General features: G+C 38.0%; 15 protein-coding genes across 15 annotated transcripts; 2 read left to right on the top strand and 13 right to left on the bottom strand.

Moving 5' to 3' along the window:
* Window positions 1–117: 117 nt before the first annotated feature.
* Window positions 118–881, bottom strand: WALSEDRAFT_33776 (hypothetical protein). The gene has a single exon (XM_006960032.1). It carries the CDS (start codon window positions 470–472, stop codon window positions 215–217), a length of 258 nt encoding a protein of 85 aa, XP_006960094.1. The 5' UTR covers window positions 473–881; the 3' UTR covers window positions 118–214.
* Window positions 882–2150: 1269 nt separating this feature from the next.
* WALSEDRAFT_61272 (PLP-dependent transferase) lies at window positions 2151–4476 on the bottom strand. The gene has a single exon (XM_006960031.1). It carries the CDS (start codon window positions 3161–3163, stop codon window positions 2585–2587), a length of 579 nt encoding a protein of 192 aa, XP_006960093.1. The 5' UTR covers window positions 3164–4476; the 3' UTR covers window positions 2151–2584.
* A 976-nt stretch (window positions 4477–5452) lies between these two features.
* WALSEDRAFT_21614 (alpha/beta-hydrolase) lies at window positions 5453–6028 on the bottom strand (the record flags this gene model as incomplete). Its single annotated transcript, XM_006960030.1, has 2 exons — window positions 5453–5569; window positions 5618–6028. Coding segments are annotated over 2 exons (528 nt in total), but the record flags the coding sequence as incomplete, so codon positions are not given.
* Window positions 6029–8082: 2054 nt separating this feature from the next.
* WALSEDRAFT_33773 (FAD-binding domain-containing protein) lies at window positions 8083–9825 on the bottom strand. Its single transcript, XM_006960029.1, has 5 exons — window positions 9563–9825; window positions 9454–9511; window positions 8952–9405; window positions 8215–8900; window positions 8083–8167 (listed from the first exon to the last, which is right to left on the bottom strand). Exons 1-5 carry the CDS (start codon window positions 9806–9808, stop codon window positions 8154–8156), a joined length of 1458 nt encoding a protein of 485 aa, XP_006960091.1. The 5' UTR covers window positions 9809–9825; the 3' UTR covers window positions 8083–8153.
* Window positions 9826–9870: 45 nt separating this feature from the next.
* On the bottom strand, window positions 9871–13214 carry WALSEDRAFT_40750 (Adaptor protein complex AP-2 alpha subunit). The gene is made up of 6 exons (XM_006960028.1): window positions 13064–13214; window positions 12912–13020; window positions 11702–12864; window positions 10409–11655; window positions 10098–10359; window positions 9871–10045 (listed from the first exon to the last, which is right to left on the bottom strand). The coding sequence occupies exons 1-6, from the start codon at window positions 13160–13162 to the stop codon at window positions 9953–9955; spliced, it is 2973 nt and encodes a 990-aa protein (XP_006960090.1). The 5' UTR covers window positions 13163–13214; the 3' UTR covers window positions 9871–9952.
* On the top strand, window positions 13191–14328 carry WALSEDRAFT_61270 (Gtr1/RagA G protein Gtr2; the record flags this gene model as incomplete). The annotated part of the gene is made up of 3 exons (XM_006960027.1): window positions 13191–13246; window positions 13296–13397; window positions 13450–14328. The coding sequence occupies 3 exons, from the start codon at window positions 13194–13196 to the stop codon at window positions 14291–14293; spliced, it is 999 nt and encodes a 332-aa protein (XP_006960089.1). The 3' UTR covers window positions 14294–14328.
* A 23-nt stretch (window positions 14329–14351) lies between these two features.
* On the bottom strand, window positions 14352–15210 carry WALSEDRAFT_61269 (hypothetical protein). Its single transcript, XM_006960026.1, has 3 exons — window positions 15080–15210; window positions 14707–15033; window positions 14352–14656 (listed from the first exon to the last, which is right to left on the bottom strand). The coding sequence occupies exons 1-3, from the start codon at window positions 15098–15100 to the stop codon at window positions 14396–14398; spliced, it is 609 nt and encodes a 202-aa protein (XP_006960088.1). The 5' UTR covers window positions 15101–15210; the 3' UTR covers window positions 14352–14395.
* Window positions 15211–15297: 87 nt separating this feature from the next.
* Window positions 15298–16881, bottom strand: WALSEDRAFT_61268 (PH-domain-containing protein). Its single transcript, XM_006960025.1, has 2 exons — window positions 16448–16881; window positions 15298–16399 (listed from the first exon to the last, which is right to left on the bottom strand). Exons 1-2 carry the CDS (start codon window positions 16811–16813, stop codon window positions 15341–15343), a joined length of 1425 nt encoding a protein of 474 aa, XP_006960087.1. The 5' UTR covers window positions 16814–16881; the 3' UTR covers window positions 15298–15340.
* A 42-nt stretch (window positions 16882–16923) lies between these two features.
* WALSEDRAFT_33769 (phosphatidylserine decarboxylase) lies at window positions 16924–19212 on the bottom strand. The gene is made up of 5 exons (XM_006960023.1): window positions 19008–19212; window positions 18792–18958; window positions 17471–18742; window positions 17152–17427; window positions 16924–17106 (listed from the first exon to the last, which is right to left on the bottom strand). The coding sequence occupies exons 1-3, from the start codon at window positions 19198–19200 to the stop codon at window positions 17630–17632; spliced, it is 1473 nt and encodes a 490-aa protein (XP_006960085.1). The 5' UTR covers window positions 19201–19212; the 3' UTR covers window positions 16924–17106; window positions 17152–17427; window positions 17471–17629.
* WALSEDRAFT_21602 (adp-ribosylation factor, arf) lies at window positions 16960–17584 on the bottom strand (the record flags this gene model as incomplete). Its single annotated transcript, XM_006960024.1, has 3 exons — window positions 16960–17106; window positions 17152–17427; window positions 17471–17584. The coding sequence occupies 3 exons, from the start codon at window positions 17582–17584 to the stop codon at window positions 16960–16962; spliced, it is 537 nt and encodes a 178-aa protein (XP_006960086.1).
* Window positions 19213–19251: 39 nt separating the features above from the next.
* On the bottom strand, window positions 19252–19838 carry WALSEDRAFT_33754 (ubiquitin/40s ribosomal protein S27a fusion). The gene is made up of 2 exons (XM_006960022.1): window positions 19783–19838; window positions 19252–19735 (listed from the first exon to the last, which is right to left on the bottom strand). The coding sequence occupies exons 1-2, from the start codon at window positions 19798–19800 to the stop codon at window positions 19277–19279; spliced, it is 477 nt and encodes a 158-aa protein (XP_006960084.1). The 5' UTR covers window positions 19801–19838; the 3' UTR covers window positions 19252–19276.
* A 316-nt stretch (window positions 19839–20154) lies between these two features.
* WALSEDRAFT_33749 (hypothetical protein) lies at window positions 20155–21117 on the top strand. Its single transcript, XM_006960021.1, has 7 exons — window positions 20155–20213; window positions 20262–20282; window positions 20332–20343; window positions 20398–20424; window positions 20478–20561; window positions 20610–20797; window positions 20844–21117. The coding sequence occupies exons 1-7, from the start codon at window positions 20184–20186 to the stop codon at window positions 21007–21009; spliced, it is 528 nt and encodes a 175-aa protein (XP_006960083.1). The 5' UTR covers window positions 20155–20183; the 3' UTR covers window positions 21010–21117.
* WALSEDRAFT_48430 (aconitate hydratase) lies at window positions 20572–23493 on the bottom strand. The gene is made up of 2 exons (XM_006960020.1): window positions 22166–23493; window positions 20572–22116 (listed from the first exon to the last, which is right to left on the bottom strand). Exons 1-2 carry the CDS (start codon window positions 23274–23276, stop codon window positions 21134–21136), a joined length of 2094 nt encoding a protein of 697 aa, XP_006960082.1. The 5' UTR covers window positions 23277–23493; the 3' UTR covers window positions 20572–21133.
* A 987-nt stretch (window positions 23494–24480) lies between these two features.
* WALSEDRAFT_65944 (DNase I-like protein) lies at window positions 24481–26100 on the bottom strand (the record flags this gene model as incomplete). Its single annotated transcript, XM_006960019.1, has 3 exons — window positions 24481–24546; window positions 24590–25947; window positions 25992–26100. 3 exons carry the CDS (start codon window positions 26098–26100, stop codon window positions 24481–24483), a joined length of 1533 nt encoding a protein of 510 aa, XP_006960081.1.
* Window positions 26101–26189: 89 nt separating this feature from the next.
* WALSEDRAFT_65943 (hypothetical protein) lies at window positions 26190–26441 on the bottom strand (the record flags this gene model as incomplete). The annotated part of the gene is made up of 3 exons (XM_006960018.1): window positions 26190–26237; window positions 26286–26361; window positions 26416–26441. 3 exons carry the CDS (start codon window positions 26439–26441, stop codon window positions 26190–26192), a joined length of 150 nt encoding a protein of 49 aa, XP_006960080.1.
* Between the last annotated feature and the right edge of the window lie 925 nt (window positions 26442–27366).

The raw sequence follows: 27366 nt of genomic DNA, 5'->3' as shown, positions 1-27366 counted from the left end.
TCTGTGCCCTCAACAAACACATCTTACTTTCGATGTCGTTTTGCCAGCGTCAAATATTCCCATGTATTGTATCTATTATATATATATATGTTTTATATATATGTTTTATGTTTCTGTATTTATCTATAGCTCTTTTACACATGTACATGTAGCTATACCAGCAGGTGAGCACTTAATATCAAAGCTCTGTTCTAATATAAGCGGCTCTCCCATCTCATACTTGTTCACCGCATGCACATTGGTTTTGCACAGCGCCTGGTCCATCTAGATTATTAGTGCCGATAGCTACATAACCGTGGTACCTTCCTCCATGATCTAACCCTATACACCCAGCATGACCTGGCTTTACAGAGTTGATAGCTTGTACAGCACCAGCTAATGAATCCCTCATCTGTTGAACTGATGCAGTAGTGTCACATGATCCTGTCGGTTGGTAATACAACATAACTCCAGTGCCATCATTGCTTGGCATGTAGACTAGGCTGCAATTCGAACCTCTATCCTTCATTCTCTGAGCATAAATATTATATCCTCCCATACCCACACTAGCTAAAGTCAAACCAGCTACGAGGGGAGGGCCGGTATAAGCCGTACAGTGTAACGGGGCGTTCAGCTCCACCGAATATTGCTCCTCATCCGGGGCCAAGTTAGTCCAACAGCTATCGTCATCATAACACTGTAACACTGTTCATACGGATGAAGTAGGCCCGGGGAATAATTATTCTTCTGACTTTGTGTTACCCGAGGCATTGCCGCCGTGTTGGCTACGCTGAACACTGTTATAAAGCCGGTCAACGCGTTTATGTAACTTATTAAGTTCATGAGCCACAATCAAGAAGATTATTCCGTAAAGCAATATAGATAGATAGAGTATTCAAAAACGTGGGATCTTGTATAAGTAATATGGTTGATATAATCTTACTGCTTCAGCTTGATGAGCTGAAACGATGTATTTCAACTAAATTTCGAACTTTTAATGTAAAAGTTGAAGATTCTTCCAAAATATTTATATTGATTCATTGATTTTTTCTTTAATCTAACCGAGATATGCAAGAAAAGGGTGACCCCAGCTGATAAATTAATTGATGGTAAAATCCATTAACCAATGCTGCATATATTACCCTTTTTTAACCGTCAACGTAGCATTGTAAAAAAGTTAGCAATTACGTTTCGAGATTCTAGCTTAACTCCTTTATTTCAGAGGCCACTAATTTAGCTCACCCGGAACTTTTTCGGCTTGTAGCGCCAAGACGGATTTCAGTTTATTTATACAATGTTAAATTTATTCATTTTTAATCTAACCCTCGGAATGCAATAATTGTTCTCCTCACGAATCTTTCACACTTATCCATATACGCTGGACTTGAAACTAATTCTATCTATGCTAGTGATATCAAGGCTAACTCTACTTGGAGCTATTTGAATTTATGTCGAACAATTTCATGTCATAATACAAATACAGGTGCTTGACATAAGTGTCATTTAGTCGTAAGATATGAAAATGTATCTAAGTATGAAAAGTAATCGAATGCGAAGACACATTATGGTGTGAAGATACCGACAATTAACAGGGAGGTAAAATATACATAATGAAAATCAACTTTGTACATAAACATGATCTTAACAAGTATAGATATAGTAAAAATAACTACTAATATATATATATATATAACAAGTCATAACCATAATCTGCGGGACTTTTAAGGTAGTAGTGATCTGAATCAATGATCAAGACATAAGCGTATTTATATTTCACAAATAAATAGAAAGCTTGTCATCGATTTATAATCCAACACTCTATTGAGCTACATGAATTATGCAAAATCTTGAACCATCGAGGTATCGGGCATACGGTCCTCGCGAAGTGGCCATGCTAATGGGGTGACTGATGTTCGCATTCAACCAATTAGCGATACCTTTAAAAATGCGAGATTAGTTGAAAAAGCGATCTTTAATGTTTTTCATAATTGACGATGATGAAATATTTTATACGGTTAAAAAGATACAAACCATATTTTTTTTTCTCAATAGTTATAGTATGCGGATTTTGAACGTGGGTTCCGAATTCGCTAGAAGCGTTTCGTAAAATGTCATATGTATCTATGTTCCAGGCTACTGTCTCCTGGGTCTTTAAAGTAATTAACTATCCTAATTTCTTTGTGTAACTTGGACGTACCAGGGTCTTCTTTTACGGTACGCAGGACAGACAGGAATATTACACAATGAACTAGCTTCATGGTGTTCGAATGAAATGGGCTTGTAGAATAAGATAGAAAATCGGGACATACAATATTAACAATCACATCAGTTATTTATTTATCTTTACATTTACTTCTGTCCATAAATCAGGTCTTCTAATAAGCAATAAGTGTACAAAATCGCAAAGATTCCTTAATATGTCACTTTCTCACTGTAATGCATAACATGGTACAGGAGTAATTTGCCTTTTTTTTTTATTAGCAATCACAATCCAGTGGCAATCAGTAGAGAAATCTATCGCTTGTACTTTTCCTAATGGAGTGATAACCGTAACCTAACCGTTGACATCAAATATAGACACATTCATCTTGCTTTTAATATAAAATTATAGGAAACTCTGGAAAGCTTGAAGCAAGTCCGACTTCAGATCTTCTACATGTTCTATACCACAACTAATTCTCAAAATCCTCCTATCAATTCGGTCATCACTGAGTGTACGCCATTCTATTAAACTTTCGACACCTCCCAAGCTTGTGGCGTGTTGGAAATAGCGAAGTTTCGATGGTAGTGCTTTCGCGATTGCTTCGCTCTTCATCCATATAATGAATATTGTTGGGAATCCACCAGGCATTTGCTTTTCCAACCACTCCTTATCCTCTGCCTGAAGGGAGGAATGTTGCACCTTTTCAAGAACCTTGCGAATGACATTTGAGTCGTTGTTGTCATGAGCAAGCCAGTTGACGAGCTCTGATGCGGTTTGTGATTGTCTCTTGACTCTCAAATCCATCGTTCTTAAGCTTCTTACGCCCAACCAGCTTTCAAGATTGCCAATAACATTACCAAGAGCGAGTCTTTCTTGTTGGAGTTGATGCCACACTTTCCAGCCATCCGTACTGGCCTGAGTGACTAAAATTCCGCAAAGCAAATCACTATGACCTCCAACGTACTTGGTCCCGCTGTGCATAACGAAATCAGCGCCTTGCTCAAATGGATTCTGGAGACCTGGTGGCCCGAGAGTGCTGTCAATTGTGAGCAATGCGCCCCGTGCATGCGCTAGATTTGCCCAGTAAGCAATATCATACGATTCACCAGATGGGTTGATAGGTGACTCGATGTGTATGACGTCTCCTTTACCGAGACCAACCTCATCCCATGTTGCAGTGTCAAAAGAGTCGACAATTTTCGTACCTGCGATACGTTGGTGGACATGTGCCACTTCATGGATTCCGTGATATCCCTTCCCAAGTGGCAGGGCTAATATCTTAGGATTTAACCTCACTAGGAGAGCGTGAAATGCAGCCAAACCTGAAGCATAGACTAATGCGTGTCCCTTGCAGATGCTGGAAAGGATAGCTTCCAGTCGTGTAGCGTTTGGCGCAAACTCTCTGGAGTAGACGAAAGGCGCTGGGTCTGTGCTACCAAGTTGTGGTTCCTAGGGCTACTTAGTAGGCCTTCACTAATCTGCCTACTCTTACCTCCAAGTCAGCAACTGGAATTAGCTCATCTGGATTATCAGGAAATCTGAAAGTCGTTGACGTGTGGATTGGTGGTGCTACGTCTGTAGATATGGCCAGACTTTGGTCCGCATGATTACTTTGAGTTAGGATATCCGTTTTTCCGATCATTGTGGTTGAACAGAAAGAGTGTATCTAGTTTCAAGTATCCATTTATAGGTGAATTTTCGGCTTCTCGACTTCCTTTAAAACAGACCCTAGGTTTCTTGATACTATTCGTTAATTAGCACGGCTACATTTGTTCTAAGATAAACAAGCTGATGGCACACTAATTATATTTCAGAGTATTAGAACTAGGATCCTCCGCAGCTTGAATAAACATAGCGAATTGTATATAGTAAGAAAGTGGACACGAATATCTCTTCTGGAATTGCTGCCTGATCTTCTAATTAATTATCTTTCAAAGAGGATAGGCAGGTCTCATTAGTAAGGTTGCATCTATGTAAAAAATCATAAAAAAAGGTACTAAGATCAGTTCTACAATGTTGCATCCATCTTCACCCCAAACTACGCTTCATAATTCTCGGGGTAGAAATGAGTCGCTCAAAGATTTATTAAGAAATAAATGAACATTGTTGAACTTTATTAATTACAACTGCTGAAGCAAAGCGGATAAAAATTCATCACTTCGTTTAAAAGCACGTGAACTTTAATTATATCACCGAAGTTAAGACACATCATAAAAACAATTACGTTTTGTCTCGGATCTATGTATTTATATTTATGGAAATGTAAGATATGTAATTTATAAATGAAATATTTTTACAAGGAGATTTTGTAGATTTGAGCTCCACTTTGGTTTTTAAATGATTTATACCGCTTTCAAGTGTGCTTACCTTTTTAACAGAAGGAGGGAGTAAATTAGTAGAAGAATTAGTAACTGAATTAGTAGGTTTAAAAAAGTAGCACTACATCATTTTCTCTCGATGGGAGAGACTATGGTAAACCAGGTGCTGTATACTTCCCTTTTTGCAATATGAACACTATAATCTTGGCCGTTCAATCAGCTTTAGAACAACTATCATCGATTATATCGCTAGCGATGGATTCAAATCGATTCAGTATTAGGCAGTGTTTAGTTGGAGACTAAGCTTCATTTAGTACATACGCCGATGGTGAACATAATCAAGACAGTTGCTAACATATTATTGATAATTAATATGTTATCCCAAAGGCACAGCAAAGTGCTGATGCTTATCGTATGACAACAGAGCGTAAAGCGTAACTATGCTTCAAACAATTGTTAAACACAATAATAATAACACGCTTTGTGTTGTTACCAACAGACAAACCAATCGCGTAGCATAAAATTAATGAATCCTAATCGTACAATTATGTTCGGTATTCAAAAGATATTGCAATGCATTTCATAAGTTTTGAATATTACTTCCAGTAAACTTTATTGTAAAAGCGTTCTCCAATAAGCATTTCATAATTAACCTCATCAATTACACTTTTACGAATACTTTCAGGCTCTTTATAACTTCTAGCCAATTTTAATCCTAAATAAATATGATACGGAGAAAGGGATATTGCTATTAATGTTGCCAACGCGTAATTATAGATCGATTTGAACATCAATCCTCCCTTCTGTATATTAGTGCGACGATGACGGTCGTAATTCAAGGTTACCTGATTAAACTCAGACTGAATTGGCCATGGAAGGGTATCTAATTGATTTTACACATTTATATGTTGGTTTTCATTATCTCTATATCCTTTATATATTAATTATCTACTCAAGATAAATACTTTACAAGATGTTTTGCAGCTTTTTCTTGAAGTGTCTCGTCTGAGCCATATCTCAAGTGACCTTCCTTGTCACCTGTGCATGCATCCTTACAAACACAGTCATCCTGTATTCGTCGTCAGCTTTCAAGTATCGACAATTATGGTCGACTCACAGTATAGCAGAAATCGAGCACTTTTCCGCTCTTGTCAAATGCTTCTGGAATCGGTTTGTGAGAGAGAATATTTGCTTCCCCGACTGCATCATCAGCACCCATTCCCTCAACATTCGATTCTTGAGTTGGAAGTCTGTACGGATTACCTATCAAAATGACGGCATCTATTACGCCTCTCGCTTCATTTGAAAGTTTGTCGCTATTAAGTGTGTCGAGCACAGCTGTAGCACCTTGTGAATATCCAAGTAGAGCGTAAACTTGATCAGGACATGACTCAAGACCACTATCAATCGTCTTTATCATATCCTTTACCGCTAATGTGGTGTTTTGATCATCCCCAGCTGGGTATACGGTGTCGTATTCTACACCGTTCGGAAGCTGATCAAGAGTATCACTGATCATCGTTTTGAAACCAATTGATGGTCCTAAATTCGACCGTTAGCATCACATCGATTACCCAATCTAGGACAAACCTTGATCTTCACCAGTGCCTCTCGTAGAGATGAGCACGTAGTCATTGCAGCTTGATCTAGTTGTAGCAGCAAAAGCAACAGTTGTAAGTGCAGCGAGACCGACGGTTGGGAGTAGCATTTATTTGATGAAGAGCAAGTCCCAAGGACAATCTGCTTTTTATGCCCACTTAAAAGATCCGGGGCGACCGATGCTCAACCGATAAGATCACATTATCAAGTAAGAGATCGTCCCTTATCTGATCCGATAAGCCGAAATAAGAATACAATCCTAACCTGCTTAATAAACCTTTGAACTGTATATGTCCCTTCGCCTTATTCTTCTATTGAGATCTAACTTGATAAATCACATGTAGACGTTCGTTACAAATACTTCAACTTTAAGTAATCAAAACACAACCAAGACACAGACTCTATTAAAGAGTTTTATTAGAGTGTCAGATGATGAGTAACGTTTTTCGGTATTTACAACTGTCTATGCGTCAAGTGAATTTCATACGTTAATTAGTTTTTTGAGTATTTGCGACTGCTGCTTCTGCTTCACTTGTGAAATAGTTGGTCCAGATGAGCAGTTGCAAAGCCATTCAATGCATTTACAGATATTTAATTTTGTCTCAGTTCTAAATAGAGGAACAGTCATCAAACAGGTTGAAAGAAAAACGGCAAATAGACCAAAATTTACACTCTATAATCTATGGAAACTCATTCAAGCAATTTTTCTACATCCTAAAACTTTAGCGATTGGACATCCGTTGCGTAACTGGACTACACCTCGTTCCTGAAGGTAACCGTATGTTTAAAGTTGTATCATTAGCTTTTCACGGATGTCAGTAATATCATGTTTGTCGTAAATGTTTTGTAAGGAGAAATAAGAAGAAGAGCACTTAATTAGTTTACGCATCTTGATCAGCGCATCTCGAAGTAGTATATTAGAGAGGTTTTACACTAAGGTATTATGTTACACATGTAAACATTTAAAATTCTAGCCAGGATCTTATCACATGCACAAATAAAGTTTGCGAAGCTGTGTAGAATGTTACCGTATAAAACCCGGGGTAATGCTGTTATTTTCCCTTATTAAGTTCAATGCTCAAGTTTCTCGCATTAGTATCGATATTAGTAACCTATGTTAGAGCAGGTGGATCAGAAGTATGCCTCAATAAACGAGTAGGTTGTGTTGAATATCAAATCACCAAAGACTGTTGTGCGGCCGTCGACCAATCTGGTATGTAACATAATATATATTGTTACATATATACTAACATTAGATCAGCTCATTTCGAAGAAATTTCAGCGTAAGGTTTGATATTAATCTACTACCCGACTGACTGAACGCCTTAGGACATGTATCCCTTACACATCTAATGGTATAAATACTGGAGATATGGTTGATTGCTGTGAGAGCAGAGGAGCCGGCAGCAAAGGTGACTTGAGTGTCGGTGAGCAGATCAATCACAAAATTTGCGTTAGATAGTAAATGAAGAGAATAATATTATAACTCTAAGATCAAGTGTCGTTAATTATAAAATCGTATGAATTCTCATTATATGATGTTGGCACTCAGAGTGAAAAAAAAAAAGCGAACAGCTACGATAATAAATACTAATTAAATATCAAGGGGTATTTATTCATATGTATGTATTGTAATGAATAAATGTATAATGTTGTAATAAAAGTTAGTGATGCCATAAGAATTCAACGGAGCGACCATTGCGGCGTTCGAGGCTTTATATAAATTGGCTTGATGAAATATAATTCTCCTGCTTTTGTTGAAATTCCTTGTTTGGACCGGCTGTATTGTTATTAAGAATATTATCTGTTAATTGCAGTACTGTCAATGTATGTTTATGATCGAATTCTATAGCTTGTTCATATTCGAGCTTAATCTGCCAATAAAATTACTTATGTTTCATTTTATGTGTGTCTCACTTCACACATTAGGGCATTATGCTCCCGTAAAGTAATTCAACTAATCAAAAATCTTAAAGATAATGTGCGAAGATAAGAAATATATACAAGTGTCCATTTCATTAAATATAAAGTGTTCTTAATATCCGTTTCATAATTTAAGGAAGTTCAACTGTGATATTTGTTAGCTAAGTGTCCAATACAATAAATAATACATACTTGATTGAGGGAATCTGAAAGTGTTGTTTGGATCTACTTGTTCCTTGATTCGTTGTAATCTGTTGTAGTTTTCCCCGTAGTATAGGTTTTGCCAATTCTGGAGACGAGCATCGACATAATTTGGATAAGCAGCTTCTGGAGAGGTGGTTATACTTGTGACCATCCCGTCAACAAGATCAAACAATTGTTTCTCATCATCGCCAGAGAAAGCGAAAAATTGGAAATCCAGAAGTACGTTACGGTGAGCGAAACTTCTTGTATCAGTTGAAATATCATGAATGGCACCATTGTATGGATCAACGATGATGTACCAGCTGTAGCCGTTATTTTGTGCGTTGGTAGCATCGTATTTGAGATATCCAAAGAAAGAGTATACATCGTCCATATTGAGAGGCTCATTTGTCATTAATGACTTGCTGTAAAAGCTGGCTGGCTCGACATGCGTGGAGGAGAGATCACCGGTGGTCTTTGTGAGTGCTGTGATGAAGTCTGCATCTTCTGAGACGTCTTGTTGGTCGGTGTCTCTCACACCTACAGCTTTAAGGAGAGGTTCCACGATTGCCTTGAACTCCTCTTGGCTGCCAAAGTAGTTACCAGCCAATTCAAATGAATCAGAACCAAGAGTGACAATAGCGTAAAGATCATTTGGAACATCGCCATTCATGAAATTTTGGTAGCCGTTGAAGCTATAAGATATGTTAGCTCACATTCAAACTAAAAAGCAATTTTCAACTCACGCTTGAGCAGATTCTTCAAGTGTACGACCGTACATGCCATATTTGAACGTAACGGTATTTTCTGGAGCTGGGGTTGCCTGGTAAGTGTATTGTGTAACAGCGGCAAATGATGGAGCTGCACCGGTAACAGCAAAGAACGCGTCTTGACCTTCTGAGACAATTGCTGAAGTACCGTTAGCGAACACGACTTCAGCTTCTGTGATAGTGTCTAGCAAGAAACCAAGCTTGCGTGAGAGTGGACCATATCCACCAAACGATGCGTGACCGCCAATACCCACTTGTGGACAAGTTCCACCAGGCAGTGACCATCCACCTTGATCGTAGATACCCTGATAAAGTTCACCAAGGTGGTTTCCTGTACCAGCACGTACTAATCCGTTCTCGTCTACGTTGAGTGTCTTGAGATTGCTCATATCGATGGTAACATTTCCATCTTCACCACCAATGGCGAACCCTAGATAGTGTAAGTAATTTGTACCGTGCATCTGATATAGTAATCTACCTGCGTATCCATGACCGCCAGATTTACTAGTTATTGCTGATTTGTACTGAGTGGCGCACTAATTACGTAAATTAGCGTAAACTAACTTTAAATTCATAAATAAACCCACTCTAACACTATGCTGGACGTCCTCTACTGAGTTTGGCTGTACAACATACTGAGGAGAGAATGTCGTACGAGAGTTGTAGGTCTCTCTAGCACTATCATAAGCTTGATCTCCTGATGTGAGTACTGTAGCGCTTGATGCACGTAAGCATTCGTCGAGATTGCTTCCCAATGGAAGATCTGGTGGTGCGCCAGCCAAAACTGATTGTGCGGCTGTCAAAGCAGCTGCGACAGAAAGTGTATATTTCATCTTTTCGAAACCACCTTGAATGTCTCCAACCATAATTCCCAGCTTATTAAATGACTCCTATTGTGCCTGAATGGGCCCCTAAAACACAGCAATGACTTTTATACGATTAATTACAAAAAGATAAAGGTATATAACTTAAATTTATTAATGCTTTTTAGACGTTAACTGCATTTCCAGTACATGTAGCAACTTGCTGGAGACGTCTTCATTAGTTGTTCGCAAAGTTAAGCGAGCAAGCTGTGTAATGTGCGTTAAACGAGAGTTCTATATTAAGAACTAAAATCCTCACCTTTGCATCTTTATTTGGTTCATATCTCACTAAGCAACCCACTTTGCCTGATGTTGACATGTGCAGTACAGCTGCTGCCACAAAATTTTCTGGGTTTGGATCGACACCTTGTAAGACACTGAATCTATTACCTATAAAAATTTCATTGGTTTTCTGGGTGTCTATATTGCCTAATTTGAGATTTATTGGCAAGATAATTTGAGCTTCGCGTGGTGCACCACCAATTTGCTTCCAGCGTTCGAAGAAATCTGTTTGAGAGAGTCTGCGGGTGTGTTAATGATTCATGCCTGATAAAATAATGTAGCACTCACTCAACTGGCTCCAGGAACTTAGATAGAAGAAGTGGGAAACGAAGTGCCAGCGTCTGATGAGATCCCGCTATGTAACTCATTCGTAAAGTTGGAGGCTCGCTATACACATCTTTGCACTCTACGTGTACTGATTGCTTTACAGACTCACCACCGACAATCTTGGAGTTTGACATGATTTGAGGGAACGTAATGTTAAGTGCTTCATCATTACTCGAATCAATGGTAGCACTAAAAGATGTAAGAGTAGCTGAAGCAACTTTGTTAATAATTTGAAGTATTAACCTTCCAAGGGGTCCTTGATATTCCGATCTGACAACCACCTTGAGGAAATCTGAATCGTAGAGTACACCTTCATAGTTGTACAACAAGTGCATATACGCGCTATCAATGGCATCATTCCTAATTATGTGAATTGGTGCAGCGCTCAATGAAATACCCGATGTTGTCTTTTCTGGTAGTGGTGCAACGAAGTCATCATTTTGCGTACCTTGAGGAGAGAGTAGTTGGTCATTTTGACCAGATTGGCCAGTAGGCTGTGCTTCCATAGTCCCAGTACTTCCGGTAAATGTTGGCGAAAGAACTGAACCACGTGATAATATGCCTCCTTGAGCCTTCTTATTGAGTGATTTAGCGCGTACAACATTTCTATCACGATTTGCATCTTTACCACCAATAATCCAGGTTCTTGAATCTTGAGTATCGCCATGCTTACGGTCGAGAGACGTAAGAAGAGCACTTTCACGTTCAGGGAATGGTGGCATTTCATCACATACAATTTGCAACAATTGATCGCCATCTTCACGAGTTGCAAGTGCGTAATATTCACTGGCTCTTTGTTGCAATTCCGAATCGAGAACATACCTATATTTGTCAAATACATTGACCAGAATGTCTTTTATTTCAGGAAATAGATTCACCCATTTGATATAAGTTGTGAGCAACAGAGCACGTGTTGATGCTGAACAAAAGTTTGACTTCAGGTGAATTATGTTGAACTGTTCAATCGGTGAACAGCCTGGATTATCAGCGATGAGATGACCAAATTCACCAAGAATGTATGCTCCGACTTTAACGAGATTTTCCGGACAAGATGGTTGTCTGAGGAATGAAAATACCGTGTGAGCAGAGTATTGTTGTAAACTTTCCGTGTTCGTAACAATTTGAATGACTCTGTACCAAACTTCATTGCCGACATGCTCACCAGCAATCTGTATGAGGCGAAGAATGGTGTCAATATACCATTTATACTGTGTTACGTTAGCAATGACATTTTTAGAAATAACTAACACGCACATCAGTTGCGAACTTCTCTGTCAAAATTGCAATTTTGAGAGTCATTTCACCACGCAAACCGTAATCAGCATTTTGAAGATAGGCAAGTAATTCAGCAGTGATTGGTTTGGCATTGATGGTATCGCACATACTGAATAACAAATCGAGGCCTCTCTTCCTAACACTTATATCTTTATCCTTTAAGGCCATAAGGATGGTATTTTGATGACGTTTAATAGGCTCAAGTGAGTCTGCACAAGCAGCAAGATGAGCCATGGTGTCTAAACCGAGGTATCTAACGTTGGTCTCCTTGCTCATGATGAATTTCCCGAGTAGGACACTAGCTGCGTTAACTATGGATGAATCTGTATCTAAATGTATGGATAAGTTAATTGCCTCGAATAAAACAGCATTTTGAGCATTGGCGTGTTGTACGTTCTTTGGTATATCTTGCGAATTCAATAAAATGGCATTGAGGACATTGTTAATGGCTAGCCTTATCGCTGGGTCTTCAGAAGGAGGATAGTATTGCAACAAACGAAGCAACTTCACTTGGAGCCAAGGTGATGGTACTTTGTAATAAAGGTAATCACCAGTGTATTTCTTTTCGATTATGATTTTGGTTAACCTATCAACAGCTTTCGGATAACAAATTGCGAACGCGTCAGGATCATTTTGTGAGAGTGTCATGATAAGTGATGTAACCGCCAAACTAACACCTAAGTTCTCATCATCCATAACGCTAACGATTCGCAAAGCCCATTCTCTAACTGGAACGATATCAGGATATTTTCTATACAATCTGAGAAGTGTAAGAGCTGCCTTTTTCTTGACAAAGGAAGTTGATGTTGGCGAAATTAAAGAGCGATGTACGTCTTCCGATAATGTTTCTGCCATTTCCATACCACCGATGTTGGCTATTGCGTGTAATGCCAAACAGTTATTTACTTCATTCATATCGTCAAGATCTTTGCGTATAGAGTTAATCACAAGTCGTGTGAGTTCACTGTTCTCATGTAAAAGCAGCGTTAATGCAAGATATCCCATCTGTTTCTCTGAATAACGTGTACTTGAAATGAGGTTTACAGCTTCCATATGACCGATATCAACTTTATAACCAAGTATATAAGTGAACAAAATCTTTGCGACGTATTTACGCTTTTGATAGCCAGTCATATCGCCTTCTAAATATTATATCAGATTGTTGTCTTCTCTTGAGTAACGCACTTACCCTTAAATCGCTGTCTGATATGAGCCAATTCCCTATTTATACGCTTTTCCTCTAGCTCCCTAATCCTACAGGCTCTTAAATCTGCTATATATTGCGTTAAACCACGCATCTAAACTGCGTCAAACGAGATCTCTATATAATAATAAGCTCACGTTAGTTTGTTGACTAATTACAGCTCCATCTTTGCTAGTATCCTTATTGAAAGCATTAGTAGCCCTCTTTATTGTTCCAGAGTTCTTGAGCTTATCCATCTCTCTTTGCTCTTGAACGTCAAGCAGTGAGATGGAAAATGAGGATATCCTGCGTAAGAAAGTATTGTTAGCGGGATTGAGGAGGTGAGAATATAGCTATCTCATTTATATACACAATTTAATTGTTTAAAAGATCTGGTAAAACCTCAATACAGAGGGTCGTATTTACAGGTATGCCAGCGAAGGATACACTGTATTTAGAGAATAATATAAGATCCGTAATACATAACGTTGAGTAGGTTATCATATATGTCTCTATTTATGTTCTATATCTTACTTACTAATAGCTCATTCGTCGCATTACAATTATGGGATATACCAGGACACGCAAACTTAGACCTACTCGGTATAGATTTATCACAACTATCTACACTTGTTTTCGTAATCGACGCTCAAGATGATTACACTAGAGCGTTGCACCAATTACATCAAATCATTATACGTGCATATAATGCAAATCAAAGAGTAAAGATTGAAGTATTCGTTCATAAAGTCGATGGTTTATCTGATGAATACAAGTTAGAAACTTTGAGGGATATACAATCAAAGGTTCTCGATGATTTATCAGATAGTAACCTCGATAATGTCGTACAATTAAGTTATCATTTGACAAGTATATTTGATTACTCAATATTAGACGCGTTTAGTAAAGTAGTACAAAAGTTAACAAGACAATTACCTGTTATTCAAAACTTATTAAACGTCTTTTGCGCTAATTCTGGTATTGCAAAGTCATTCATATTCGAGCAAAATAGTAGATTATATTTTGCTACAGACGCAACTATTGCAGATGCATCTACTTTTGAAGTATGTGTTGATGCACTTGATACTTTTGATAGATTTTCAAAGTTATACAAACCAACAATAGAAAATAATGATGAAACATCCGGGCAGTATATTGAACCTGCGATGGCTAGCATCAGACTTGCTAATAATATCACAATATCAAAATGGCAAATTCATGAAAACCTCATATTAATTGCTTTTATTAAGAGTGATACGTATGACAGGTTTAAACAATCAATCGATTATAACGTAACTTTCGTTAGGGATGCTTTAACCAACATTATTGAAATGGAAAAGCATTCAAGGCGATCACGTAGTGCATCTCTCAACACGCAAAGCTCGTAAAGGACTGGCTTAAACTCTTTCTCACTCATCTTTTTTTATCACTCATTAGTAAGTTATGTTTAGCATTTTAATGTATTATTATTATAAATTTCTGAAATCTATCTATTTAACAATATTAGGAGTTGAAATATCATGAACATCAACGCCTTCTTGTACACCGACGGGTATGAGTTGACCACGTCTATCATGCTTGGCTTTGAAGAATACATAATTAAGTACCACATCATCTACACCTCTCATTGACGGATCATCAAGGAAGTCTTTGTCTATAAAGAACAAAATTGGTAAATCTACCGTTTCACCCGCTAATAAACGCTGCTCTTCAAAGCAGAAACATTCAACTTTCGCAAAATATGGTGCAATCTATGTTTAATGATCAACTTAAATTAGTTAATTCTAAGTTTCTTACTTACTTTCCCTGGTGTGACGTTATACGTAGCAATACCAATGATATCTTCATCAGATTTATTAGTAGCTGTATAAAATGCTAATGCACTCTCTCCTGGTAAAACCTTGATTTCTTTTTGTTGTGGTGTAAACTTCCAAGGTAACATATCGCTAGCTTCAGCGGCGAACTTTACCGTAATCCTCTTATTGGAAGCACTCTCCTCTGTTGGTATAAGTCTATCTGCAGTATATCTACTTGGATCTGTCATTGGTGTACCTGCGAATCCAGTCGCAGAACAGAAAGCTCTATACATTGGTACAGCAGCGTAACTAGCACCTAATACAAATAGTACCTATCCTGATTAAGATTTATCAATTTATGAGATGTATATCACTTACAGTAGCTGCTGAATAGTACATCAAAGATTTGTTTCTCTGCTTAAATACCTCACGCTGCTTATTGTGTAGGTTATTTTGACTATATAACCTATTTAGATGTATATTAAACCTTATATTACTCTGACTGTTCCTTAATCCCCCTCGTAAACAACTTCTAAACATAACACTAATGATGATAAGAGAAACCAAGAAGAGAGTATTAAAGTAAAAAAGTACATAGAGCAAAATACAAGTATCAAGTAAGTAATTATTATTAGTCCATTAATTTCCTTTATCTTTATCTTCTGGGTGATATCTTTTTGTTACAGCATCAACGGCGGCTCTGGCTTCAACCGTGCCACTTCTCGTTCTCTTATGTCTCGTGTTATTATTATCATCTTGATCTTCCTCATTAACTAGAACTTCAGCGCTTGATTCTTCTTCTGGAACGTCAACAAGTTTATGTGTTTGAGGTGTCGGTGGTTGGGTAGTCACATGAGGTGGCGGTGGACCCAAATATTGTGGATTGTTCGCAGAAGACATAGGCGATGCGGTTATATCGCTAACCGGCAAACCTCTCTTATGTGCAAGTAAAGTTTGAAGAGCAGATAACCACCTTATTTCTTCTTCCTCCGATTGAGCGGACAAAATAAAAGTTCTCTTGACGGTTAAAACTTTGAATTTATGTTCTCTCTGCTCTGTGCCCTCTGGGGAGCTTACATGTTCTTCGGCTTCCAAAGAGTCTAATATCTTCGACAGTGGAATATGTCGTTGGGGTTTATCCATATGTGAACGGGCATAACTCAATTTATCAGATGTAAGTATCCAATAACGTTTCCTCCAAGCCTTTCTTTTACTTAGTTTCATAAGATAACCGGTTAGAATGACTTTATTTGGATCAGTTGGTGATAGTATACCATGGTAGTCATCATCATCATCACTTGAATCCCTATCATTAGGTGATTCACCACCATCAGTCGGTAAACTAAAACCGCTTTGTTCAAAAGGTCTATCAACACGATGAGGTGAAGCTTGAGTTGAAGATAAAGAAGTGCGTCTATGCACTGAAGGTGAAACTGGGATATTAATTGGAGAAAGTTGAGTGGTTGATTCATCATTATGAGGAAAACTAGTTTGTAGACTTAATTGATCGCGCATAAGTTTACGTGCAAGGTTGATAGCTTCGATCCAAGACTCCATATCTGCACGAGAGATTGCTTTTAAATAGAAAATTCTGTCAGGAGTAACTAAACCGAAGACATTTTGATGCTTCTTACCAACATCAACCTCTACGCAAGTGTGAATGACGTTGACATCAATTAAGCGAAGTAATCTATATTCCTAATAAAGACAATTAGGAAATGTGGCTTAAAAAGAGAATGAGCATACCTTATCTGATTTATAAATCGCCAACTTAGTTGGTCTCAAAACAAACCATCTCGTTTTCCAACGCTTACGGTGACCACCACCTTTCTTTTCAAGGTAACCGTTCCTTAGTATATTATCCTCATTTATTGGAGGTTCACTTGAGGTGTTTACTTGAGTTGCCATATTAGTACCACTGACACTAGCTTCATCTTCGCTAACTAAATCGCCCTCAGCTTCATCGTCAGCTGACAAATAAGGATGCTTAGAGAACGTTGGACTCGGTGGGCTGTCCTGTAGGGGTTCAAGTATAGATTGTGAGAGCCTCCTTTGAGATTTCTTGAAGCTGTCATTCAAATTGTCATCAGATTTTGGTGGTGCAGATGTCATACTAAGTTTTCTATGGACTTCCTGTGGTGTGGGTGGCGCTGCAGGCGCTGTATTTAAGGTGTCAACTGCTGACATGGTAGAGTGGAAGCAAGAAATATAATCTAATAAAATACGTGATTTATAAAAGTACATTAATTATTAATATTCTAACTTATACGCTCTGTAAGCCAATCTAAACCTTCTGATAGCCCATCGCCCGTGAGTGCAGAGCACGGGAAGATGGACCACTGTCTATCCTTGAGAGCAGTGAGTTCTAGCTTAGAGGATATCTCAGCTGGAGTGCTAGCTTGATCCTGAGTTTATATTAGCAGTTATTTTCTATTACCGGTATATCTCACCTTACGGTCCTGCTTATTAGCCCATACCAAAAGCAGTGCATCTTTCAGTTGCTCATCCTGACATGCTCTATGGAGTTCCTCTTTAACGACATTCAACCTATCCGGTTCACAGCTGTCTACTACTAATATTACCGCTTTCGCTTGATTATAATACGCAGACCAGGTCGACCTTAGTTGCTGCTGACCGCCGATATCCCAGAGTGCGAACTTTAGATTCTTGTATTCAAATTGCTCTAAATTACTACCAACCGTTGGCGCTGTCGCTATAACTTCGCCCTGCTGTCTGTCAGACGGATGCATATCATCTGATCATACACACCTGCGTTACTCTATATAATATCGTCGTTTTACCCGCGTTATCTAATCCTATAACGACTAATTTATACTCCTTCTTAGAGAATATACTCAAAATACTCGAAAATGCTAAACCCATATGATAACGTCAAAAAGAGAAGAATTTAGTGTTACAAAAACGTCTTTATATTAACATTGATTCACCCATTTTTAATTTATCACCTGGTTTGCCTCTAAATTTATAGTCCTTTGGCGCTTCAAACACCAACACAATTGTTGAACCTAAGCAAAATCCACCAATTTCTTCACCAGGTTGTAATGGCTGTCCTTTTAATACTCTAGATGCGTTCTCATAACTAGCCTCTTTATATGCTCCTGTACGTGGTGGTCGTCTACCAACATTCGTTCGGAGGTCTTTATCGAAGTTGAGTATGATCGAACCTACGTTAGTTGCACCAACAGGTGTCATACTGAAAAATCCATGTCTCCATCTACCTAATAAAGCTACTCTTTCATTTAAAACAAACAGATTTTGTAACCTCTTCGCCATCCAAGGTGATACACTAAATAGGTCACCTGCAAAGTGTCTGCGTTTTTCTGCTACCCATGCAGTTGGACTATGGAATCTATGATAATCACCTGGTGCTAAATAGATGACACTGAAGAATAGTTTATTACCGGGTTTAACAGCTGGATAACTCTTTTTGAAATTATTCATCTGTACAGCTTGTTCACCTAACTCTTTTGCGACCTTTGCATCATGTGATATAGCAGCTGCACTTAAATCATGTTCAATAGCAGCATCCTGGGTTGAACCTTCCTTTTCTTGCTCTCCCAGCAATTGATCTAAACTATACTCAATACCGTTAACGTTTGCAAAGTCAGTATGTGCAACGTGTTCATGTTCTTCGTTTTCATTATTGAACGGTATTAGATCTGAAGGTTTTGATAAGTTTGACAAACCAAGTAAAGCGTCTAAACTGTAGGTTACACCTTTAACTTGTTCAACTTGTTCATTTTCAATTGATCCAAAATGTAATAAAGTACCGTCTGCAGGTGAAACTAAAGAGGAATCCGCGATTGGACGTACACCTGGTTTCAATTTACGATAAAAGAAAACGCCTAAACTTGGATATAAAGTAAGATCTTCAGGTGAAATTTCATCTAAATTGCAACCAAATAACCAACTATAAAGTTTAAAACCGGTTGGTCTCGCCCAAATTGGTATCTCAAATGAGTTAACGTAACCCCATAATCTAGATAATTGTCTAAGTGGTAAAGCGCCGATAACGTGTACCAACGAGGATGTCAAAACTTCTGTGTAGAAGTGTGAGACATAAACTCACCTGCCAAGGACCCTGTAATTTCATTGATTGACCATCGAAAACGACATGTGGTTCATCACTAAACTTGCGATTCTTTATTGATAAGAATGCAATCAAAACTGCGCCGATCCCAATTGGTAAAGGGTACCACTTTGTTGGAGTATCCTTCCAAGCCATTTTCAGACGATCTAAAAGGGTATATTAGTGAATAAAATTGTTGATAAACCTATAACAAACATCCTAAAGGTAACTTCTGTCTAAATTGCTCATCCTTCTGATCAGCATTTTTATATCCAGTCCATCTTCTAGCAGAGAATCTGAAGGATCTACCACCTCTACTAGGGAAAGACGTTGCTAAAGGTTCTACCCATGACAACGTCTGACCTGCTTTACGCCTCAAGCGTGCTGGCATACGATAGCCGAGTGGCATATTGATAGTAGTAAGGGAAAAGGGAAAAGCAGACGAAAAGATCGCAACATAAAAAATTAATTTATTTTTAAAGAATTTATGCTGGTGGCTTAGTACCTGGCTCGAAAGTGTAGGTAAGACCGCATTTACCGCAGTATTGACGGTCGTGGTGCCATGCCATGAAGACACCAGCACCACATTCTGGAGCTGGGCACTCTCTGCGAAGACGCTTGACCTTACCGTCAGATTCAACCTTGTAGTACTTCAAGATTGACATCTTAACTTTACGGCGCTTGTGCTTGATCTTCTTTGGGGTGGTGTAAACCTTCTTCTTACGCTTCTTACCACCACCACGGAGACGCAAGACCAAGTGGAGGGTAGACTCCTTTTGGATGTTGTAGTCTGAGAGAGTACGGCCATCCTCGAGTTGCTTACCAGCAAAGATCAAACGTTGCTGGTCTGGAGGAATACCTTCCTTATCTTGGATCTTGGTCTTGACATTGTCAATGGTGTCTTGAGACTCAACCTCGAGGGTTATAGTCTTACCGGTGAGCGTCTAGGGAAGGATGAGCAAAGTCGCTATTAATTTAGTAGAGAACACACCTTAACAAAAACTTGCATGTTTGTGTCGTCCTTCGCTCACTTTATCGTCAATCGACAAGGAGCAATCTTCTGGGAGCGTAAATTCTTATAATCGCAGATTTTATAAAATTTGAACAAATAAATTATTCTTTAAAATAACTATACAATATAAACTATTATAATGAATATATCATTATTATTTATTCATTAAAGTTACTTTCTATTTAAGTGTCACTCTATGACGATTTCGTTAACTTTTTCATTCATTTCTTGTATATATGACCGTTTATAACTTAATTAATTAAATTATCCTCTGACACCCTTCTAGCCATATCCTATAGAGTGACTATCCTCAGCTGAACGTAATCACTCGTAATCACTCTCAGGTCTTTCATCAGAACGTCGAATTACTTTAAAAAATAATGGCTTCAGCAGCAGACATCCAAGCTAAAGTGAGTAAAAGAGATAGTTCGTAATTCGATAAAAATTAATTTATTCAGTTAAACTACTACGTTGGCCAAGTAGGTACCCCGTCTACCCACACGATAGACTCTCATAACTTCATTACAGGTTGACAAGCAGGTGTGTAGTTATATTTTGCTTTATTACACCCCTTTATAACATGACGAATCACAGCTTGCAGCTTATCCACAACTCGCAAAGGTGCGACCTCATTATTAATTAGAAATTAACTCCCTAACAAAGCAAACAACTAGATTGAATCACAACTCGGCGTTCCAAAAGCCTACGTTGTACCTGGTTTAGCTTTATTGCTTTTCCTTTTCGTCTTTTTCAACATTGTGAGTCCCAGCAGAAGCGTTTTTATCTGCTTTATTAATTATTATTAGGGTGCTTCATTCATCAGCAACCTCATTGGTTTCGCTGTACCAGCTTACTACGCTTTCCTTGCTATTGAATCACCTGGCCATGACGATGACATCCAATGGCTCACCTACTTTGTCGTCTTCTCTTTCTTCACTTTTGCAGAGAGCTTAGTAAATATCGTCACTTACTTCCCATTCTACTACCTTTTCAAGTACGTCATCTCTTTTTGACTATTTCACTAACAACTATACCCGTAGGATCGGATTCACTGCTTGGCTCATGCTCCCACAAACAAAGGGTGCTAAGACACTCTACTTGAATGTTCTCCGTCCTGTCCTCTTCTCAAAGAACAAGACACAACCAAGAGGTTCTTTCACAGCTGACGATTTACGCCAAAAAGCTAACGCCGCTACTTCAGATTAAATTTCTCCCGCAAGCTATCAAAAGTTTACTATGAAGAAATGAAAATTTTATGTTTTTTGTTTTCTATATGCTTTTATCTACAATTAATCCAATAAAAAAAATAATGCCTGTCAATTTTAAAAACTTATTTTGCTGCTGCTGCTGCTGCGATCGCGTTGAGTGCACTACCGTGTCTCACCCAGTTGAGTTGATCGACAGATAAAGTGTGATTTACTGGAATATCTAAAACACTTCCATCCTTTTTGGTTACCTTGACACTAACTGGAGTGTTCAAATCACCTGCAAAGAGTCCCTTCAAACCAACGGTTTCAACTTGATCACCTGCGTCAATCTTGTTGTAATCTTCCTTATTCTTGAATGTGAGTGGTACGAATCCTTGCTTCTTTATGTTTGTTTCATGAATTCTTGCGAGTGATCTACCAAGTACAACGCAGCAACCTAACCAACGAGGTTGCATAGCGGCGTGCTCACGTGCACTACCTTCACCATAATTCTCATCGACGACGATCATCCATGGTTGTTGACGCTCTCTGTAGCGTTTGGCAATATCTGGTATAGTTGATGTTGTCTTTTCTTGGAAGTCATATGCTGAGTTGACCTTGCCATCTTCATCGTTAACGGCCGTCATAAGGGTGTTCTCTGAGATGTTGCTAAGATGTCCTTTGTATTTCAACCATGGACCAGCTGCAGAGATATGATCAGTTGTACATTTTCCTCTAACTCTCATTAAACATTGCATTTTTGGTAATTCACCAGCTTCCTCTGGGTTTTCAAAGTGTGATTTGAATGGTTCAAGTATCTCTAATCTAGTACTTGATGGACTAATTTGGACAGGTGTTTCTGGTATTGGCTCTGGTGTTGGTTCTGGTGCGAATGTTGTGTCACCTGGAATAAAACCTTCAGTTGGTAAGAATGTACCATGTGGTGGTTCAAACTTTAACTCCTTAGAGTTACCACTTGCTGGAAGTATATCTGTCATTGGATTGAATGTCATTGATCCTGCTATAGACATTGCTGTAACAATTTCCGGACTTGCTAAGAAGTTCATCGTCTTCAAGTTACCATCATTTCTAGCTTTGAAGTTTCTGTTGAATGATGTGAGAATTGCTGGATAGGTGTGTTAAATTTAGTTATCGCCTCAATCAGTGTAACTCACCATTATCCTCATTCTTTGCTTCTCTTCTGTCCCATTGACCAATACATGGACCACATGCATTAGCTAAAACTGTGGCACCAACACTCTCTAATGTTGATTGCACACCATCTCTCTCTATGGTTGCTCTAATCAACTCAGATCCAGGTGTAACCATGAAAGGTACAACAGCCTCTCTGTTAGCTGCCTTGGCTTGCTGAGCTATGCTTTCAACTCTTGACATATCTTGGTAACTGGAGTTTGTGCAACTACCAATCAAACCGGCTGAAAGTTTTGTAGGCCAGTTGTTCTCTTGAACCATTTGTTTAAACTTTGAAAGTGGTGTTGCAAGGTCAGGTGTGAATGGACCATTAATGTGTGGCTCCAACTCTGAAAGGTTGATTTCAATAACTTGGTCATACTCTGCATCCTTATCAGCCTGTAAGAATCCGGTCTTTGAAATTTCATCAGCCGCTTTTGCAACTGGTCCTCTTGCAGTTGCGTGAAGGTATTCTCTCATTGAGTTTGAGTATGGGAATGTAGATGTAGTTGCACCAACTTCCGCACCCATATTGGCCATGGTGGCCAAACCTGTGCAAGATTGATTATCTAATCCAGGACCAAAGTATTCAATTATAGATCCTGTGCCACCTTTTACAGTTAATTTACCTGCTAAGTGTAAAATTAAATCTTTTGGTGTTGTCCATCCATTCATTTGACCAGTTAATTTTACACCAATAACTTTTGGTGCTTTTAATTCCCATGGTGTACCAGACATACCATCAACTGCATCTGCACCACCAACACCAATTGCTAACATACCCATACCACCAGCATTTGGTGTATGTGAATCTGTACCAAGCATGAGCATACCAGGTGCAGCATAATTCTCTAAAACCAACTGATGAATGATACCTGCACCTGGCTTCCAGAATTCAATACCATACTTTTTTGATGCACTCTCTAAGAAATCGAAAACTTCTTTATTTGAAACGATTGATCTTTTTAAATCTGATTCAGCACCTTCATATGCTTGTATAAGGTGATCACAATGTATAGAAGAAGGAATAGCTGTTGTTTCTAATCCACATGTCATAAATTGTAATAAAGCCATTTGAGCAGAAGCATCTTGCATCGCAACTCTATCAGGTGTGAGCTTTAAATAAGCATTTCCTCTAATGTTATTCGAATTATAACCAGATAATGAATCCTCTGGGTTTGTTAAATGTGAATATAATATCTTCTCAGCTAACGTCAACTTTGTCGAACTTCCTAAGATTGATTTTACGGTTTGAAGGTTATTATATAAGTGATCATAATTTGGTGTAATAGATGTACAATTTTTAGTCTTCAACGTTGATGTCGCTGTTGATAAAAATCTTTTCATTATAAATGAATTGATGATGGTTGGTTAATAACGAAAGAATTATTTTATTTGTTTGTTTACATTTTTTAATTTATTAGAAGTATTATCTAGACTATTAGAGAAATTATCTAATAACTCATTTTGTTCTTCTATTTCTTGATTTATCGTTAATGCGATATTTAATTGTAAATGTAACTTATTAGAAAGTGATTCTAATTGCTTATCTTGATTGGCTATCTCTTGTACTTGTAATTCCTTAAGTTCTGCGTTATTTTTACTACCAAACGACTGTACTTTTGTTGTCGGTTTCACAGGTGATATCTTTGTTGAAGATAAATTATCTTTTATCATTAATTGAATGATGTCAATTTCATCCGAGTTTTTCATCAACAAGTCTTTTCTCTTGTTTAGTTCATTAGGATTCTTTATCTTCTCATTTATTCTACTTTGTAAAGCTTTCATCATTGTTAAACACTCAATCAACAGCTTATTGAAATTGTTATCCCTTTTATAAATTATTGATTTCAATTTCTTTATTTTATTCGTCAATTCCAATTGCTGGTCATTCCAGTTCATGACATCATTCTCAACTCTAATAAAATCTCTGAATTGCTTACTATCCCTCCAAACGGGGTTTTTTGATGAGATAATAAAATTTAAATAATTATTAAATCCAGTAACTCTATCATTCAGAACTTTCTCATTTTTAAATATTGATTTCCCGGGTATTTTGATCAATTTACTATCCAATTGCCTCAACTCTCTATCTAAATTGTAAAAGTCTGTGAATCTCTTATCTAATACACTATCATTCACTCTCAATTTATAGACTATATATTCCTCATCTTTCGTTTTCTTATTCAGATATTTCTCTACTTTTACTTCTCTAATCATCAATGTTTTGAATAGAAAGTTATTGCGTCATAAATATTAAATAAATAATTTTCAATCATTTTTTACAACAAATTATTTTCTATTGTTTATCACTCTTATAATCTTCTATACCACTCATATCACGCTCTAAATGTGATGACCAAACCTATGACTGTGTTAGAATAAATATCAATATATTAAACACTCACAAAGAAATTACATCTGTAACGACTATCAACATCAGCCCTATTACGTTTAGATCCTCCGGCATCATATCCAGGCCCAACGTTACGACTACACAACCAAAATTTCTTACCCTTATTTGGACCAGGTTTGTTTACAGTGTATTCTCTGCAATCTTCGTTGTGTACTTTACATTTTGGCACCCTCTTTGGTGCCATCAAAGCTTTCCAAGCTGACTTGATTGTTTTATCGTTGTCCACTTTCTGCTTTTTCGTCGGGTTTGCAGGATTGTTATGATCTCCAGAATTAGTTCTTCCACGAGGCTGAAAGAATGATTCTATTTGTGGTTGATCCCGATGGTTTTTAGGTGTGGTTGATCTCGACAGGGATCGCGAAGGTGAAATCTTTTTAATTCCCGGTTGAAAGAAAGATGATAGTGATGTTTGTTTCCCATTGAATTCATCCCAGTTTGACGCACATAATGGTGGTAAAGCTGCCCCTTTAGGTTTACTCAAGTAATCCTTCAAATGTAAAACCTTGGTGTCATCATGTGGGTCTGGTATACTATCATGTAAATCGATAAACACCGGACAATGGTCGGAATTGTACACGCTCGGTGCAATATCAGCCTCTTTAACCCAAGGTATTAATCCTGGTGTTATTAGAACATAGTCTATTCTGGTGCCATAGTTTGATGGTCGAGCGTTAATGAGTTGGTTCCAGCAGGTAAACATACCCTCTCTTGTTGGATGAAATAATCTCATTATGTCGACTAAAGGTGAGTTATCATCGCTAACTAATTTGTCCATCCATTGGCGAGTATATTTAGTCTCAAATTCCATCTTACCTATGTCAGTACGAGTTAATTCTAAACCATCACAATGGTCTATCGCTCTATGTGCAATATTTATGTCACCTAATAGAATGATCTGACGTCCACCCTCTTTCAATATTCTAATACGCTCAAAGAGTAATTCGTGGAATGATTTCTTGAATTTCACCCTCGATTCATCACCTTCAGCAGGGCAATAGACGTTTATCAAGACAAACATGCCGTAGTCGAGACAAAGTGCTCTACCTTCAGTGTCTAATTGCTTTACATTGGTAAAGTCTGGATGATAATTCTGTCCCAGTAGCGTTTCTTGATTATAACTATGTATATTAGCGAGCGGTTTCAATTTATCCTCATCTGACAGCTGCGGTATCGATACTGAGAATGTTGTGTACCCTCCACTTAACCCTTCCTCGACTGCTAATGGTGTTTCTTTGCTATAAACGCATACACCTGAATAAGACCTATTTGAGTGGCAAAAGGACCAATAAGATTGAAAAGTATCAAAGGATACTTGAGATGCACCAAGAGCGCTCTTAAACGCCTTTGTCTCTGTAGAACGCGTTGGATTGTAATCTCAGATAAAATCAACGCACCCTGAAAGCATACAATATCTGCTTCTAAGCCTCTCACAAATTCCTCACATGATTTATAATTCCCTAATATCCTTCGTATTCCGTTTATATTCCAACTTAGCACTCTCATGAACCTTATCAAAATGACACCATGGACGTAACAAATGAAGATGTGAATGTAAATGTGAATATGAATAAGATTATAACTAAATAAATGCTCTATCTTGGACAACCACAGCGGTCCTCTTTTGGTATGTTATCCATGACCTATATGGTTGGTTAGAGTAAATGACCACCCTAGTATCTCCAACTTACAGCATTTTTGTGTAAACCGCATCCACTCCAGGTTTGTTTACCACAATTGTTGCACTCCACTTGAAAGCACATATCTCTGGGGATAACATATTAGGAAATCTTCCTTTCTCAAGAAAATAGAAGTCCTTACTTTGGTATAAATGCCGTCGTTCTCATCTCAGATGTGAATCAAATAGAGTCAGGAATGAAATTCTCGCTTGGATTTCAATGACAGCGGCTGAGCCAATCAGATTACAGCTTTTTAGATAAGGGATTAGAGTTGTTATCTAATATGCATTCGAAATAACCATAATTTATTTATAAGCTTCAGCTTTTCTAGTATTGCAATTGCCTATAAAAACTGGGGAAGGCGGGTGATGAACTCAGACAACCTTAGTAAGAAATCTGGATGATCTGCAGATCACTGCTGTCATAACCGGATAAGATACTTTCTATCTTCAGACATGTCTATGTCATCTTTACAACTGAGTATCGAGACCTCACATCGTGACATAAAATCAAGTTCTCCCTATGTCTTCGAACACACGCTAATCATACATATGTGTATACTCATAACATTTCCTTTGTGCATTAGATTTGAGGAAATTCTCGTCTGTAAAATACACCTTACTCATAGAAAGGTGTCTGAGCGTATGATACAGATGCTTGATCACTTGCCACTTTTTTAGGGCTTGCTTTTCTTAGGTGACGCACATTTAGTAAGGATTATAATTTTTGTTACGTGATCCCATAGTGATTTTCTCTCCTCGGCGCGCCTTCGCAACCGGACGAAATTCGGCTGGGCAGGGTGTGTTTTAAATTGGGTCATATGCATATAAGGTAAATACACTTCATAGCCCGAATCCGTTCTGTACAAGACAATAGAAGCTGATGTTATTATACGTATAAACGGACACTCCGTGGAGTACGATGGTGCGTCTGTTTCTCCGAAATTATATTGCTGTGGAGTTCTTTGTACCAAAAAAAAATATAATTACTTTAAAAGGAAATTCCTAATTTGGTAGTAACTGATCAAAACCGGCGCTAATTTTTCTGATTGAATAATCTGGAATAAGTTACAATTTCGTCAGCTGATCCACTT

The sequence above is a fragment of the Wallemia mellicola genome (genome assembly GCF_000263375.1).
Source record: "Wallemia mellicola CBS 633.66 unplaced genomic scaffold WALSEscaffold_22, whole genome shotgun sequence".
NCBI classification, from domain to species: Eukaryota; Fungi; Basidiomycota; class Wallemiomycetes; order Wallemiales; family Wallemiaceae; genus Wallemia; species Wallemia mellicola.
This window is presented reverse-complemented; position numbering and strand designations above follow the sequence as displayed.